The 13,442-nt window shown below is 41.1% G+C and overlaps 2 protein-coding genes across 2 annotated transcripts in view; one reads left to right on the forward strand and one right to left on the reverse strand.

Moving 5' to 3' along the window:
- The window catches only part of BRD10 (bromodomain containing 10), a 52,060-nt gene extending 48,024 nt beyond the window's left edge, over positions 1 to 4,036 (reverse strand). Inside the window, exons 1-2 of the mRNA XM_064402963.1 lie at positions 3,285 to 4,036; positions 841 to 1,041 (exon numbers count right to left, since the gene is read on the reverse strand). Of these exons, the coding sequence (XP_064259033.1) occupies positions 841 to 1,041; positions 3,285 to 4,021 (938 nt within the window). The 5' untranslated portion in view covers positions 4,022 to 4,036. The remainder of the gene's footprint in view (positions 1 to 840; positions 1,042 to 3,284) is intronic.
- A 553-nt stretch (positions 4,037 to 4,589) lies between these two features.
- The window catches only part of LOC135290345 (uncharacterized), a 33,754-nt gene continuing 24,901 nt past the window's right edge, over positions 4,590 to 13,442 (forward strand). Inside the window, exon 1 of the mRNA XM_064404261.1 lies at positions 4,590 to 4,627. The gene's annotated coding sequence lies outside the window, so the exon portion shown is untranslated. The remainder of the gene's footprint in view (positions 4,628 to 13,442) is intronic.

Consider the following 13,442-nt stretch of genomic DNA (forward strand, 5'->3'; position numbering starts at 1 on the left):
AGCAATGAATTAAAATCCATACAAAATATCCTTTTTCATAACATTGCTATCAAGTTCTAGAACACAGATTTGAGCAAAAAACAAGAAAATTTTACCAAAGAAACAATAACCCTAGTGATTTTTTAGTTTTTTTCTTTTGGCAAAGTGTGATTAGAAGATTAGTGGATTGGAAGAAAGAAGAAAGTTCTACAGAAAAAGGTACTGTCTAACACTTAAGTCAGCCATATCTGCTGAAAATTAAGATGACCTGCAAAACTAAAAGCATGCTGGTCACATATGGGTAAAAGTCTACAAAGCTCTAAACTTTGTAAAAAGCTAGAAACATTTTGCTTCCTGAAGCAAAGACTATCTTACCATTGTGAGCCATGTTTAGACACAGTCACTCAAATTACTGATAAAGTAAACAAACTTCAAAGCTTCATTTTCCTAAAGTAAAACATCAGTGAGAGAAGCAGTGACAAGATCATGGAATTAGACTGTAGTTAAGCATTCTGTTAGTTTTTAATCTAATTATTGCATGAAAAACTGTCCAAGGATACATATCATAAACCATAATGCACTAGCAGGAAATTACTGTGCATACTTTTAGTTAATATTACAAGTTTTGCTACACTAAAATAAGAGCAGCTGTAATTTAATTAAAAATTTAAATGACCTCAGCAATTTTTCAAGGAAGTGGCAACAACTTTTTGCTTTGTGAATGCACTGTATTGAAGTCATGAACTTGAGACCACAAGAGCGCCACATTTACTTACCTAAAAAAGCTATAAGGAGCTAGCCTCTTTACAAAGCTAGAAAGACAACTATTTAAAACCAAAACTAAATAGTTTTTCTTATTACCTCTTTTCTTCTTTTGCTCTCAGTTGCTCCTCTTGTCTTAGAACTTGAACCATCACAGACTCAAACATGCCTGTTGACAAACCTACTAAACTGCGAGGCGTGGAACGACGTCTTGTAGAAATGCATGCTGCTGTTTTGTCCTCCTCCTGCCCATAGCATCCTCTAGATGTTACAGCTAATGATGTTTTCTCTCTTAAATGCCTAGAAGAAAAAAGCAAGCCAATTCACAACTACAAATTTCTGTACCAGTGGCACCTCAATGCCTAGCCTACCAACCATGGATCAAGCATGCTTACTCAGAAAAAAAACAGTTATTTTTTCACCAGCCATTTTTTCTATTTTGAAAATTCCTTTATAAAATTTTAAACTTAAACCCAACACACTAATATGACCTATGTTTTCACACCAGCTAAAAACTGTATATTTACCACAAATTGCCAAATATTATTTGGAGATGGAATTCTTTTAGTCCATAAGTATTTGGAAAGAAAAAACTTCCACAAAACCTAAGACAAGAAAGTATCCTTTTTAGCAGATATGTAAAAATAGGGGGCTGGATGATGGGGTCTGTTAGTGGGGCGGTTGGGGATCTATTAGTTGGTTTAGCCTGGGAAAGCATCTGTTAAATACCAGTTTCATCCTATTTTAAACTACAAAAACTGAAAGACAAAACACTACAAACTTATCTGCAAAGTTACATTTCTTTTTACATTGTTTCAAAAGACTCCATTAAAACTTGAATGACTTTTTCACAACCTGTGAAAACATTAGAGGGACAGAGGAGAAAAATCCAACCTCCATTCAAAAGGAACCTCCATTCTAAGGTAATTTTCGGTGGCTTGTAGCATTCAGGAATTATACAACCAATATGGATTGAATCACTTGAAGGGGATCATTGACCTAAACACTACTCTGTAATAATGTAAGAATGATTGTTCCAAGAAGTAGTTCTTCAATTTCATTTTACAAATAAAATTATGTTAAACACTTCAAACAAATTTGTCTAATTAAAAATTGTAAAAGAACTTTGAGACTTCTAGGTTCCATAATCTCTTATACTTACAGGTCCTAGAAATTTTTATTAAGCTAGTGCACAGAGACATAATGAAAAAATCTTTACAAATCTCTGAAGAGTTAATACAAGACAAATTCACTATATACTGGAGGCAGGATTATCTTTAGACAGTTCAGTATTTCCTAATACTTATCTGAAAAAGACTGTCCATTAAATGGAAGAATGACAAAAGCAATTAAATTTATTTTTAGTAAATACCTATATTGCTATTTGAGAACACAAAATCCGCGTAGTTGCATTTAGTTATTTATCTGCCAGCAGTAAATCTATTAAGCCAGGAATTTTTATTTTTTTTTTAAATCAGGTTTTACTTTAGCATACTAGGAACATTCATGGCCCACTATGTTCAGCTCCTTCCTTTCTACTACCAAACTATCCCAAAACTGCCATTACACAGAAACAGTTTCAATTATACTCTGGCTACAGCAGCACTGAATACATTCACTCTGCTTTCAGGTGACTTCCGCACCACTTTCCTGAAGTGTTCTTCCTACACGAGCAACGTTCTTACCAGCTGGCAGTTCACGATGTGTGTCACTAGCAAACATACACGGCTTTACATATTGCCCAACATCGTGCCTTCTTTACCTTCATCCTTCACGAAAAACACCTCTTCATTTTCACATGCAGAATACTATGTCATTCAGAAACTGTAAGAAGCCACCACGGTTTTCTGATAATGACTAAACTATGACAAGTTCATGGGAAAGCATACACTTCAGTTGTGATTTAAACTGGCCTTTCTACTATGCAGCTCGAGAGCTTTCTCTTGTTTCAGCTGCTTTGGCTGATAAGAAAGCAGTCCCTGCCCAGGACTTGCATTTCAACTTACCATGATTTCCATTTTGCCATTTAAGACTATCGTATGGCAAGCATTGTGTCTCATTTTATGATTACCGTTTCAAACCAGGTCATTTCGGCTTAGTATTTTATTCCTACATATTTTAAGGGCGGTAAAAATTTCACAGATTATAAAAATAACAATTTCAAATAGCCAAATATTCATACAGAGTTTAGCCCAGTTTCACGACAGAATAAAATAAAGAAAAAGCATTTGACATCTTGTGTAAACAAGTGTCTCTCCATGTTCACAAAAGGCTTCTTTCAGAAGGAAAATCTTAGTCAGGAAATGCTGTGCTCTATTTGGCATTTTGAGGTTTGGAATTCCAAAGCATTTTGAATTAAGATTTGAATAGTTCCCAGTAGGAAACGTTAATCTTACTGAAATTACTGGAAGTTCCAGTGTTCCTTCTGTTGTCGGTTTTGTTCGACGCTTACTTTCTTTTAACGGAATTTCAAGAAGCACACACTCCTGTTCTACTTTATGTAAAGAATACGCGGCACGGCCCCTACGGTTTTCTACACCTACCGGGATAGCAGCGCCAACTTCTGTTCCAGCATCATCTCCAGCTTCTGGGCCTGTTTGGAGAGCCAGTGATCCACACCGTGCAGCCGATAGCAAGTCTCCAGCATGAGCCGGAAGTCACACACGAAATCTGCTATCCCTGTGTACTGCCCACTGGAAAATTTCTCTTCCATTTTCAATAGCCATATTCCAGCGGGCAACTGCTGCAAGGACTGGCTGCTCTTACGGCCCAAGAGGGAGCCAGAGCCTTCTTCCTCGAAAAATGCCTGATCCGCGAGGGGCTCCAGGAACGGCGCCGTCAGAGGCCGGTACTTCTCCAGCAGGAACTCGCGCAGGATGCGGTACCCCTGCTGCAGCTCGGGATTCAGGCTCTGCTGCCAGGCAGCCTTCCCTCCCTCATCATCTGCCTCCTTCTCAGCTTCCTCCATCCCACTCCGAAGGGCCGAGGGCCGATCCGTCGGCACGTCCCCGCCGGGCTCCATGTCTCCGGCCCCAGGCTCGTTCTCCGGCACCTGCCGGGGAGCTCGGCGCTGCGCCTCGCCCGGCCGCCGCATCCGCACCGGGCTCACCTGCGCGCACAGACACCGCTCAGCGCCCCGCCGGCCCGGGGGGCGGGACGCGGCCGCCGGGGGGGAGGCACCGACTGGGCTGGCGCGCGGCCCCGCCCGCCCGGGGACAGCGCCCTCGCCCTCAGGACCCGCCCCCTGCTCCCCCCCGCACCGCCGCCGGCACCGGCGCATCCCGCCCCCCGCGCGCGCCGTTCCCGCCGGGCCGGCCGGGCCCTCCCTCCGCGCCGCGCGCGCGCTCCCGACCGGCGGGCGGCGCGTGCCGGCCCCGCGCGGCGTCCGTCGGGTAACGGGCGGCGCGCGCGGCAGCGCGAGCAGAGGGGAGGGAGGGGGCGCGGGCCCCCCCTCCGACCGGGAAAGGACGCGGAGCCTCTCACCCCAGCGCGCATGCGCGCGCCCGGCCGGCGGCTGTGCGCCCGCGGTGGTGTCGGGCGCCGGGTGGGATGTGACGTCATCAGAGGGCGCCCAGCTCGGAACCGAGGAGGGGGGCGCGCCACAGCGGCGGCTGCTGTTATGCGCGCGGCCTCGCGGCGGGGGCGGGGCAGCGAACCCGGGGGGCGGGGCAGCGAACCCCGGGGGGCGGGGCAGCGAACCCCGGGGGGCGGGGCAGCGAACCCCGGGGGGCGGGGCAGCGAACCCCGGGGGGCGGGGCAGTGAGTCCCTGGGGGGCGGGGCAGCGAACCCCGGGGGGGCGGGGCAGCGAACCCCGGGGGGGGGCGGGGCGGGGTAAAAAAAGCTGAGGGCAGCCTGCTGAGGGAGAGAGAGGGGAAGAGAGTGAATGTAAGGGAGCCGGGGAAAAAAACCCTCTACTTCTGTATGGGCATTCTTGTTCTTCAGAGATCTTGCTCGTAATTGAGTTCCCTTAATGGGAATAAATGCCTCCACACTGCAGGAAAGTGAACCTGCTTGGAAGGATCATTGTGCATTAAGACTGTAGTGACCCATGCAATAGTTAACTCAAGTGTCTGTGTTCTGCTGGGCGTATCCCACGGCCACAGGATAAATGCAAGTAGCACACTGCTGTGGGCAGGTCCCACGCTGTACTGGCATCTCTATAGCCTTTCCTCTATCTAAAACTGCAGAAACTTGGGATTTGTAAGGGAAATCTTCTTATAGCTTGAATGACCACCATGGGATAGCCCTTCCACAGACAGAGTCTTCATGATGCACCCTCATTACAGATTCTTTTGATGCTGCACTGCTTATGGTTTGTGAAGTGCTGTAGGATAACCATTCTCTCTTTTCTTATAATGTTAACTCTAAGAAATTGCATTTGCAATGATACTTTGTAGAGTCTGAATGCCTTTCTTGTACTGGGACCATAAAGACCAGTATGTCCTGTTGCAAAACAGAGGGAATGCTGTGTTGTGTTTTCTTCAGTAACTGATCTCAGGAATAGTGTTCATCTTGTCTAAGTCCCACTCCAAGCTGAAGGTGGAAAGTCATCATCAGAGGGACAGGAGTGGTGGAGGGATTCCAGCAACATGTGTGGAGGTTAAATCAACTGTAGGAAAAACATAACTGAGGAAAGCAACCATTCAAGTAACAGTGGGAATTTCTAGTGTAGATTAAATAAAACTAGATGAGCCTGGCAGCTCTTTTAGAAGTTTTGTGCCTGTTGGATGTCTGACCTGCAACACTCACTTCCTGGCTGATTTATCCTCTCTGCAACAATAATAGCAGTAGCTTAATAGAAGTTTTTGCTTCTTGCTATATGTGTGGCCTTGCTTTGAGACTATGAGAACTTGTAGTCATAATTCTGCATACAATTCATAGGCTGAGTAGCCACAAAACGTGTTCAGAGATTTTGGTGTGATAAAATCTCAGCTATATTCATATCCTCTGTCAAAAATTGAAATTTATGGTGATGAAAGAAATTGAGATATTGAGTCAACACACTGAAATTAAATTTTAGTGAAGAACAGCCTGCATATGACAAAACAAGATAATATGCTTTATTGGGAGCTCTGACTTGTATCACAAAAGTATTTGAAAGAGAATATTTTTTCTAGGTATGCAATCAAAGTAGGCTAAAAAATAATTTTAAAAAAAGGATTGTACCAGGAAACATCGTTGTATCAATCTATAAGAACTTTTTTGTATTTTCTTATGTAATAAGAAAAATATATTGTATTCAAGGAGTTGTGTGATATATTATCTATGTACTTCCCGAGTCTTGCCACATGAGTGCACTGTTGAATAAACACCCTGCACGATTCCTGCCTTAGATCAGAGGTAACACTCCCATCTCAATGTAATGAGGGTAGAACTGCTGAAGCAGAGGCAAACATTTTGGAAAACCTGTAACAATGGGGTTTCGTTTTACCTACTCGATGTTAATAGGAGCTATGACTCACATATCATTTAAAAAAAAAAAAAAAACCACCAAAAAACACAAAAAATCCTCAAAACCAAACAACAACAACAACAAAAAAGAAAAAACAACAACAAAAAACCCAAAACAAACAAACAAAAAAACCATAAACCACCAACCCCTTCCTCCCCCCCACCAAAAAAAACACCCAAACCCAAAAGTTTTCAGAATAAATAGACCTGATAAATATTCTTACAATTTCTCTCCATACATCTGAATTGGATATACAATTTTTGCAAAATGGTGTGATAGAGATTTGCATGCATTTTAAGCATGCAAGTTTGGATAATATGCATGATTGTTTCAAAGAATATTACACCAAGTGAGCGCCTCTGCCTTGATGCTATCTCAAAGACAGCAAGAAATGTTGTTATAATATCACCCCCAGTGTCTTTGGTGTGCACAGAACAGTGCAAATGTCAAGTGGATAAACATACACCATAAGAAAGAAATGTGAGATATGCTTGGCAGAGCGTAATCTTCCATATACAGTTCACAAAGGAAAGGATGATCTAGCCAAGGAAGAGAGACAACTGTCAGATGTGACCAGTATCCTTCACACCTGATGTGAATTTTGAGTGACAGAGAATCAGCAGGTCATAAAAGTCATATTCAAGGATGTAAAGTAAAGAGAGTATCTCAGCCTGACCATGAAAGCACCCATAACTTCTACATACATACGATGATGTAAATAATTAGTCTCTTCCTAAACTTTGATTTGGATATAAGTTTTTATCATATGCCCTAACCAGATACTTTGTCTTTACATTTGCTTTCAAGCTGAAATCAGTGTTATTAAACTACAAAGAAATTACAAATACTGTATAGATTAAGACGATGAATAGCTAAGCAAACTTCAGCTGTTTTAAATCCCTGAGTTACTTGTGGCCATTTTTACACTTACCAAAATTTTATATGTGCATTTTTAGAGATTTATATATAACTCTCACAGAATATGTAAAATATATACAAAAAGAATATTTAAATCCAAAGTTCTAAAATCCAAAGGCCCTTTCGTCATTTTCTATCCTATAGACAAGAGAACTGTAGCATTTTTGTAAAAGAAGATATTACCACCCTCAAATAATTGTTTAGACTGGTGGAATTATAATATTCATATTAGGGCACTGAAGGGTTGTTTTCTAACAGGTCAGAGCTGCCTGTTACAGGATGTAGAATGAAAAAAGAAGAATGGTTTCTGTAGCAGCAGGACAGAATGTTTAGGAAGATAAGTAAAATTGACTCTTTCTTTCTGTGAAGGCCTGAATTCCTGTACTTTGAAATCACATTCTCTGCTTCCAGAGTAGTAAAGGAAGGTTAAAAAGTACCTTCCATCTTCAACTTTAGGTTACGCTTCACAAGTCAGAAATAACCCTTTTTTATATAATACACATTCACTCAGTGTATAATTTTCTTCTTCTCCTAGCAGTGTCATAAATAGTGACTGAGTGTCTCCCATTTTCCTTCATTCTGCTTCTTTTATTCATACATTAAAGCCAGGGGTCCAAAGTGCAGGTTTCTGCTGCTGATGACCTCCATGGTGACATAGAATATAGCCCACATTAAGGGTCCTTGAACTCTTCTGTGAGGTGAGTGGGTTAACGTTGCCACCAGAGTCATTCAAACTGTATGCTCAAGTAGTTATATGTTCCTTCTGCTTACATATGGTAAATAAAATGAACACCAAACTCTAGAAAACACTAACAATGTGCTTTCCATTTGCAGGTCTGCCACCTGAAGTTTTCTTTTATGAGATGCACAAAAATTCTTGGGGAAAGAAACAGGGGCTCTGAATTGTGAAGAAAATAATCAACCTCTGAAATGTTTCATATGAGTTATTCTGCTGATCTTTTTCATCCTGTCTCATGTTCCACCACCTCTAATTGCATCTTTCTCCCTTTTAAGGATACAATGCTACTTTCTAGTGCCAGTGATGTCCTCATTGCCAATTGGAATACAAACAGACAGAAAACAAAGAAACTGTCTTTGAATTCTACACTGTAGAGACATTACTCCTTTTTTGAGTCCTCAAAGCTGTAAGCTATTTTACATTCAAGCTTCTGAAGCATATAGTACTGAAAAAGTACAGTTCTCCTTAAAATAAGTAATTCTCAGCAAACTGAAGGAGAATTAAAATTTTATTATGTGTTACAATGCATCAAAAATCCATTCTCTAAGAAAGACCATGAATAAGTATTTTTTAATTAACATGTTATGATCCAAATTTCTGTTATGAAGTCTTTTTAGAATTAGAGAAATAATAAAGCAATTGAACACATTCAAATGTTCTTTTCTTGATTCTACATGGCCTTTGGACCATGCATGAGAACTTCTGGAGAAGAATGCTGTAGGATGCCCAGGGACTTTGAGCACTAATGCCTAACACAGCAGGCTGCTTCAGGAAGTGGCACAGCAGGAATCAATGTGATTTCCTGCCCAACCATGCCAGACTACCAGCAGAGACCTTCCTTCAGAGAGCACAGGTTTAGAGCTAGGACTGTGACACAAGGGAATGATAATCAAGTAGGGTAAAGCCTCTAATCTTTTTGTTTCTGTGATAAACTCCAGAGTTCACCTCCCTTGTTGACTGCCATTTACACTTGACAGCTGGACATCCAGGCTGATAACTAGGTCCTTAGCCAAGCTGGAAGAATAACTGATGAGATCAGGCTGCAGTATTTCATTTAGCAATGTTTGTCAGTCTGTCTGCTGCTCAGCTGCTGATGTTCACAGAACTTTAAAAAATGTGTATTTTTTTCAACTAGGCTTCCTCCTTCCACACCCTTTCCAAACTAGTCAAAATTATCCAGCAGATTAAAAATTGGCTGGAGAGGACAGACAGACAACACAATTACATATGCCTCAGTCCTTAGAAAACTAGTAGCAGTAACTTAGTAATCTCCAGTTACTGTTTATTTTCACTCTGCTCTCTCTAATTGCGCAACACAGGAAAGGCAACAAAATTCCTTCATACAGACCTAACATTTATTTATGTGAAAGGTTTTGCAATTTTACTTTATTGTGTCTAATTACAGACCTGAGGCTTTTAAAAAAATGTTTGTGGTATTATAGGAATGGCAGGTATTTCCTCTTCCCAATGCTGGAGAGTGGAGATAAAATACAAGGACATAATTTTCATATTAAAGAGAGGTTTTGAGAATGATTAGGTGCAGAGATTAAAATACACAGAGAGCCAATATTTGGATGACTTAAACATCTGTCCCATTCACTGCCCATTCAGTTCCTTTATAATCATTAACTGTAAAGACTGTGTTATACAGTATCAAGAGAAGACAAACCAGGGCAAGGACTAAAACTGTAGTCACACAGATATGAATGTCTTCTTCTGACAGGAAATATGTTCATGATATCTACAGTTTGTGTTGTATGTCGCTGTTCCTGGTGGATGGTATGAAAGAATCTGTGGCAATGCATAGTCACTTTACATATAGTCACACCTTGCACATAGAGCACACCTCAAGACAACTCTTACATGCTATTGAACCAGTCTATCAATGGGGAATATTGGAAAGACTGGGCAATATTTGGAACCCATAAATGAAAAGGATTGTCTGTACAAACACCAACTCTTGTTTTGAAGTGTTGTCACAAAAGTTACAGGAATCTATCAGCAAAATTTGATGAAAATGTAACAATCTTTCGTCTCATGTTCTGTACATCTGGTTTTATTCTACATTCAGAGAAAATACAATTGTTTCAAAATAGGAGACTTAGAAAAGACAATAATTAATTAATCAATATAAAACCCATAATATTGTCTTAATTTTTTTAAAAGAATCACAGTATTTTTTTAAAAGAATTACAGGTGAGGTTGAAACAGATCTGTTTGTCTGTTGCCTCCATGTCTCCATGCTCAAAGTGAGGGCAAACAGAACTGCTTTCTCAGGGTCTCTTTCAGTTGGGTTTTCAGTACCTTCAAGGATGGAGGCTCCACAAAATATTTGCATGCAATAAAGAAAAACCACTGTAGTCCAAGAAGATATCCTGACAGCCTCTATATTTTCCTCTATTTGTAGTTTATGTGCATGGCTTACAGCACATCAGGGTGTTAGAATTATAGACCATCCTGAGTTGGAAGGCACCCACAAGGATCATTCAGTCCAACTCCTGGCTCTGGTCATACCAAGAGTCACACCATGTGCCTGAGAGCATTGTCCAAATGCTTCATGAGCACTGTCAGGTTGGTGCTGCAACCATTTCTCTGAGGAGTCTTGTCCAATGCCCAACCACCCTCTGGGTGAAGAACCTTTTCCTGATATCCAACCTAAACCTCCCCTGACACAACTTCAGGCCATTCCCTTGTGTCCTGTAACTGGTCCTCTCATGGTGAAGAGGTCAGTGTCTGTCCCTCATCTTCCCCTTTTGAGGAAGTTGTAACTGCTAAGAGGTCTCTCGTCAGTCTCCTTCAGACTGGAAAGAACAAGTGACCTCAGCCACTCTTTGTATGGCTTCAATATATTACTGTCCAGTGGACCCCTTTTGCTGAATGCCTTTTGTGGTACTGTGTGTCCCCTAGCAAGTGATGGGAGGACATATTTGCCCATCTCAAGTTCAAGAGGCATCATCCTTCTCTTATTCCAAGAAGTACCAAAAATAGGACAACACTTAATAAGTAAAGAACATTTACAGAAACATTTGGTATTGGAGTTTACCAATATTACTGAACGGGACTGCCTTGTTCTATCTGGTCCCAGCTGCTGAACCAAACAGCCACACCTGTGGAGTTTTCTCCCCAGGGATGCTATTCAGTACCTGTGGTCATGGCTGAGCCGTGGGGACAAGTCTGGCATGCCCTGAGCTCCAGTGCTTACGGGCTGGAGCTTGCTGTAGATGTGGGGTCACTCCTCAGGCCTTCCTGAGCTGGAGAAACCTTTAAGGTGAGGTGAAGAAAGGAGTGGGTCCGGATGGAGAGTTTTTAATTCAGAGTTTTTATTTCTGAATCCTGCAACAACTCCAACAACCTCTCCAACCGATCTCTCCACCAGAACGCCGACCGCGTGCTCTTCTTGTCCTTTTACCTGGGGAGAGGGGCAGGGGAGGGGACCCAGGGAGCACCAACCAGGTGTGAGGGGAGGGGGTCTCAGGTGAGAGGGACACTTGGGTGGGCCAATGGCCCCCCAGGGGGTGGAGAGCATCCTTTTGACCTGCCAATCTCTTGACGCTCCCCTTGGAATTTCTGGTTGATAGACAGTGCCCAGCAGGGGTCAAGAGTGGGGAAAAGGAGAGGTGATTGACAGCCCACCTGGGGAAAGAAACTTCAGGGAGAAACCAGGGGAAACTGAGGCAAATCATGACATCACACCTCAACAATTTGGTATAAGAGCTCTAGACTTAGAGAAATGTTAAAAAATAGTAATTTAGCACTGAAGCAGAAATAGTTTTCATTTATACACACTGCTTTTCACTTTTGTGTGCATGTTTTTAAGAATAAACTTAAAAAAAAAAAGTAGATTTTTCAGCAGTGGTCAGCATAGACCTTACTGTGTCATAAGTCTTCTGTTGTAAACCAAAACACATGAAGATTTAAATAAATTCCCATTATTTTCAGTAGTAACTTCACTGCACATAAAACAGAATTATTTAATGACAGTTTGGAAGTACTGGGAACAACAGATAGGCTACAGTAGGCTCTGTTTAGTCCTATATATGTCTTTGGCATGCCATGTTAACAGGATGTGAAGCAAGATTAAGTTGGAATTTAAATGCTCATCCTATAATGTTCTTAGAATATTTTAAAAACTCAACAGTTTCCAAGAAAATGCTTTGATAGATTAAAATGTCAGTTTTAGTCAGTTAGAAAATATGTTACCGCTAACTATATTTGGGTTGGTTTTTTATACCTTTAGGGGAGAAAGACTTCAGTGTGAAGAAAAACAAGAACATCTCATACAAATATTAATATATATTCTGGACTTTAGAATAATACTGTACTCTGAACAAGAGCAAGTATTTTTTAGCTGATGTCTCCATCCTACCTCACACAATCTATTTAATGTTTCCAATTGCTTTCACTGAAAATGTTTAGAAAAGGCTTTCTAAGGCATTCTAAAGGCTTTCACTATTACTACTTGTAATTGATCTTTTCCCCATTGTAAATCTGTCTATACATTGGAGTCCAAATTGTACATATCGGATCTTTTTGTGTAGTACAGTCTATTGGCTATGTTCCAGGTTTTTTCCAGCTTGAGAGGTTTTGAATTAGATCTCCAGTAAATTGTTGGCAAATTAAATGGCTGATAAAATAGCTAGTATTTACTGTATGCGCAAAATTATTCATGCAGTGGCATGTGGTACCAGGAAACTTTTCCTTCTTCTCTTTTCTGCAAATATTTACTTTTTGCAGATTAATTTCTAAAGCCAAAAAACACAAACCAGTTGTAGGCAGCTGTTTTTCTTGTTACTCCCATGCCAGTAATTATACATAAACTATTTTTTTAATAACTTCATTGATGCTTTTTTCTCCGTCACTGTTTTCTAGAGGTTGTTGCCTTTCAAGATAATTTAATATGACATATTAACTTGAATTAGATGAGAATTTTGAAAGCCTGTCCTGTAATGGACTGAACCTCTGTTGCAACTGTAGGCATAGAGTTATTAAGAGGGGTCCATGATCAATGAAAATCATTAACTCTAATGGTGGAGCTTGGAGAATAAAAGCAAGCAAGCAACCATCAAAGAAAGAAAGAGAGAAAGTGTGAGACTGAGCAAGAGAAAGGGAGACATAGGTGCCAGAAAGTAGGGGTGGGACAGGCAATGTTGGAAACAGACAGAGAATGGAAAATGCTTCCCAGCGGCCAACCTAGAAGTGTGCAGTATTGCCCAGATGAGTGTCCTCCTGTTTCACTTCTAACATGGTAACTTGATAGTTTTCATCAAGGTCTGCACAAAATCATCCTTGGATTTTTCTGGTATTAGTGCTGTTATTACTGATGGGACCAATAAAACAATAAAGTTTAAAAGAAACTGTAAAGGTTAAGATGGAAAGTCACCTGCAATGTGGTTGCATCCTCAGTATTTCTATGGCACCCAGATTGTATCAATTACAATTAGCTTGCGTGTGTGTGTGTGGATGCTGATGTTGTATGTTGTTATTTAGCTCCTAAAGAGTAGTGGTGATGTAGCACATTATGATGTCCCTGCAGATACTCCTTTAATATAAGACATTGTTCTGTGTTGTGGCTATAGGGATGGCATACTTAA

This window comes from Passer domesticus, chromosome Z, assembly GCF_036417665.1.
Source record: "Passer domesticus isolate bPasDom1 chromosome Z, bPasDom1.hap1, whole genome shotgun sequence".
NCBI classification, from domain to species: Eukaryota; Metazoa; Chordata; class Aves; order Passeriformes; family Passeridae; genus Passer; species Passer domesticus.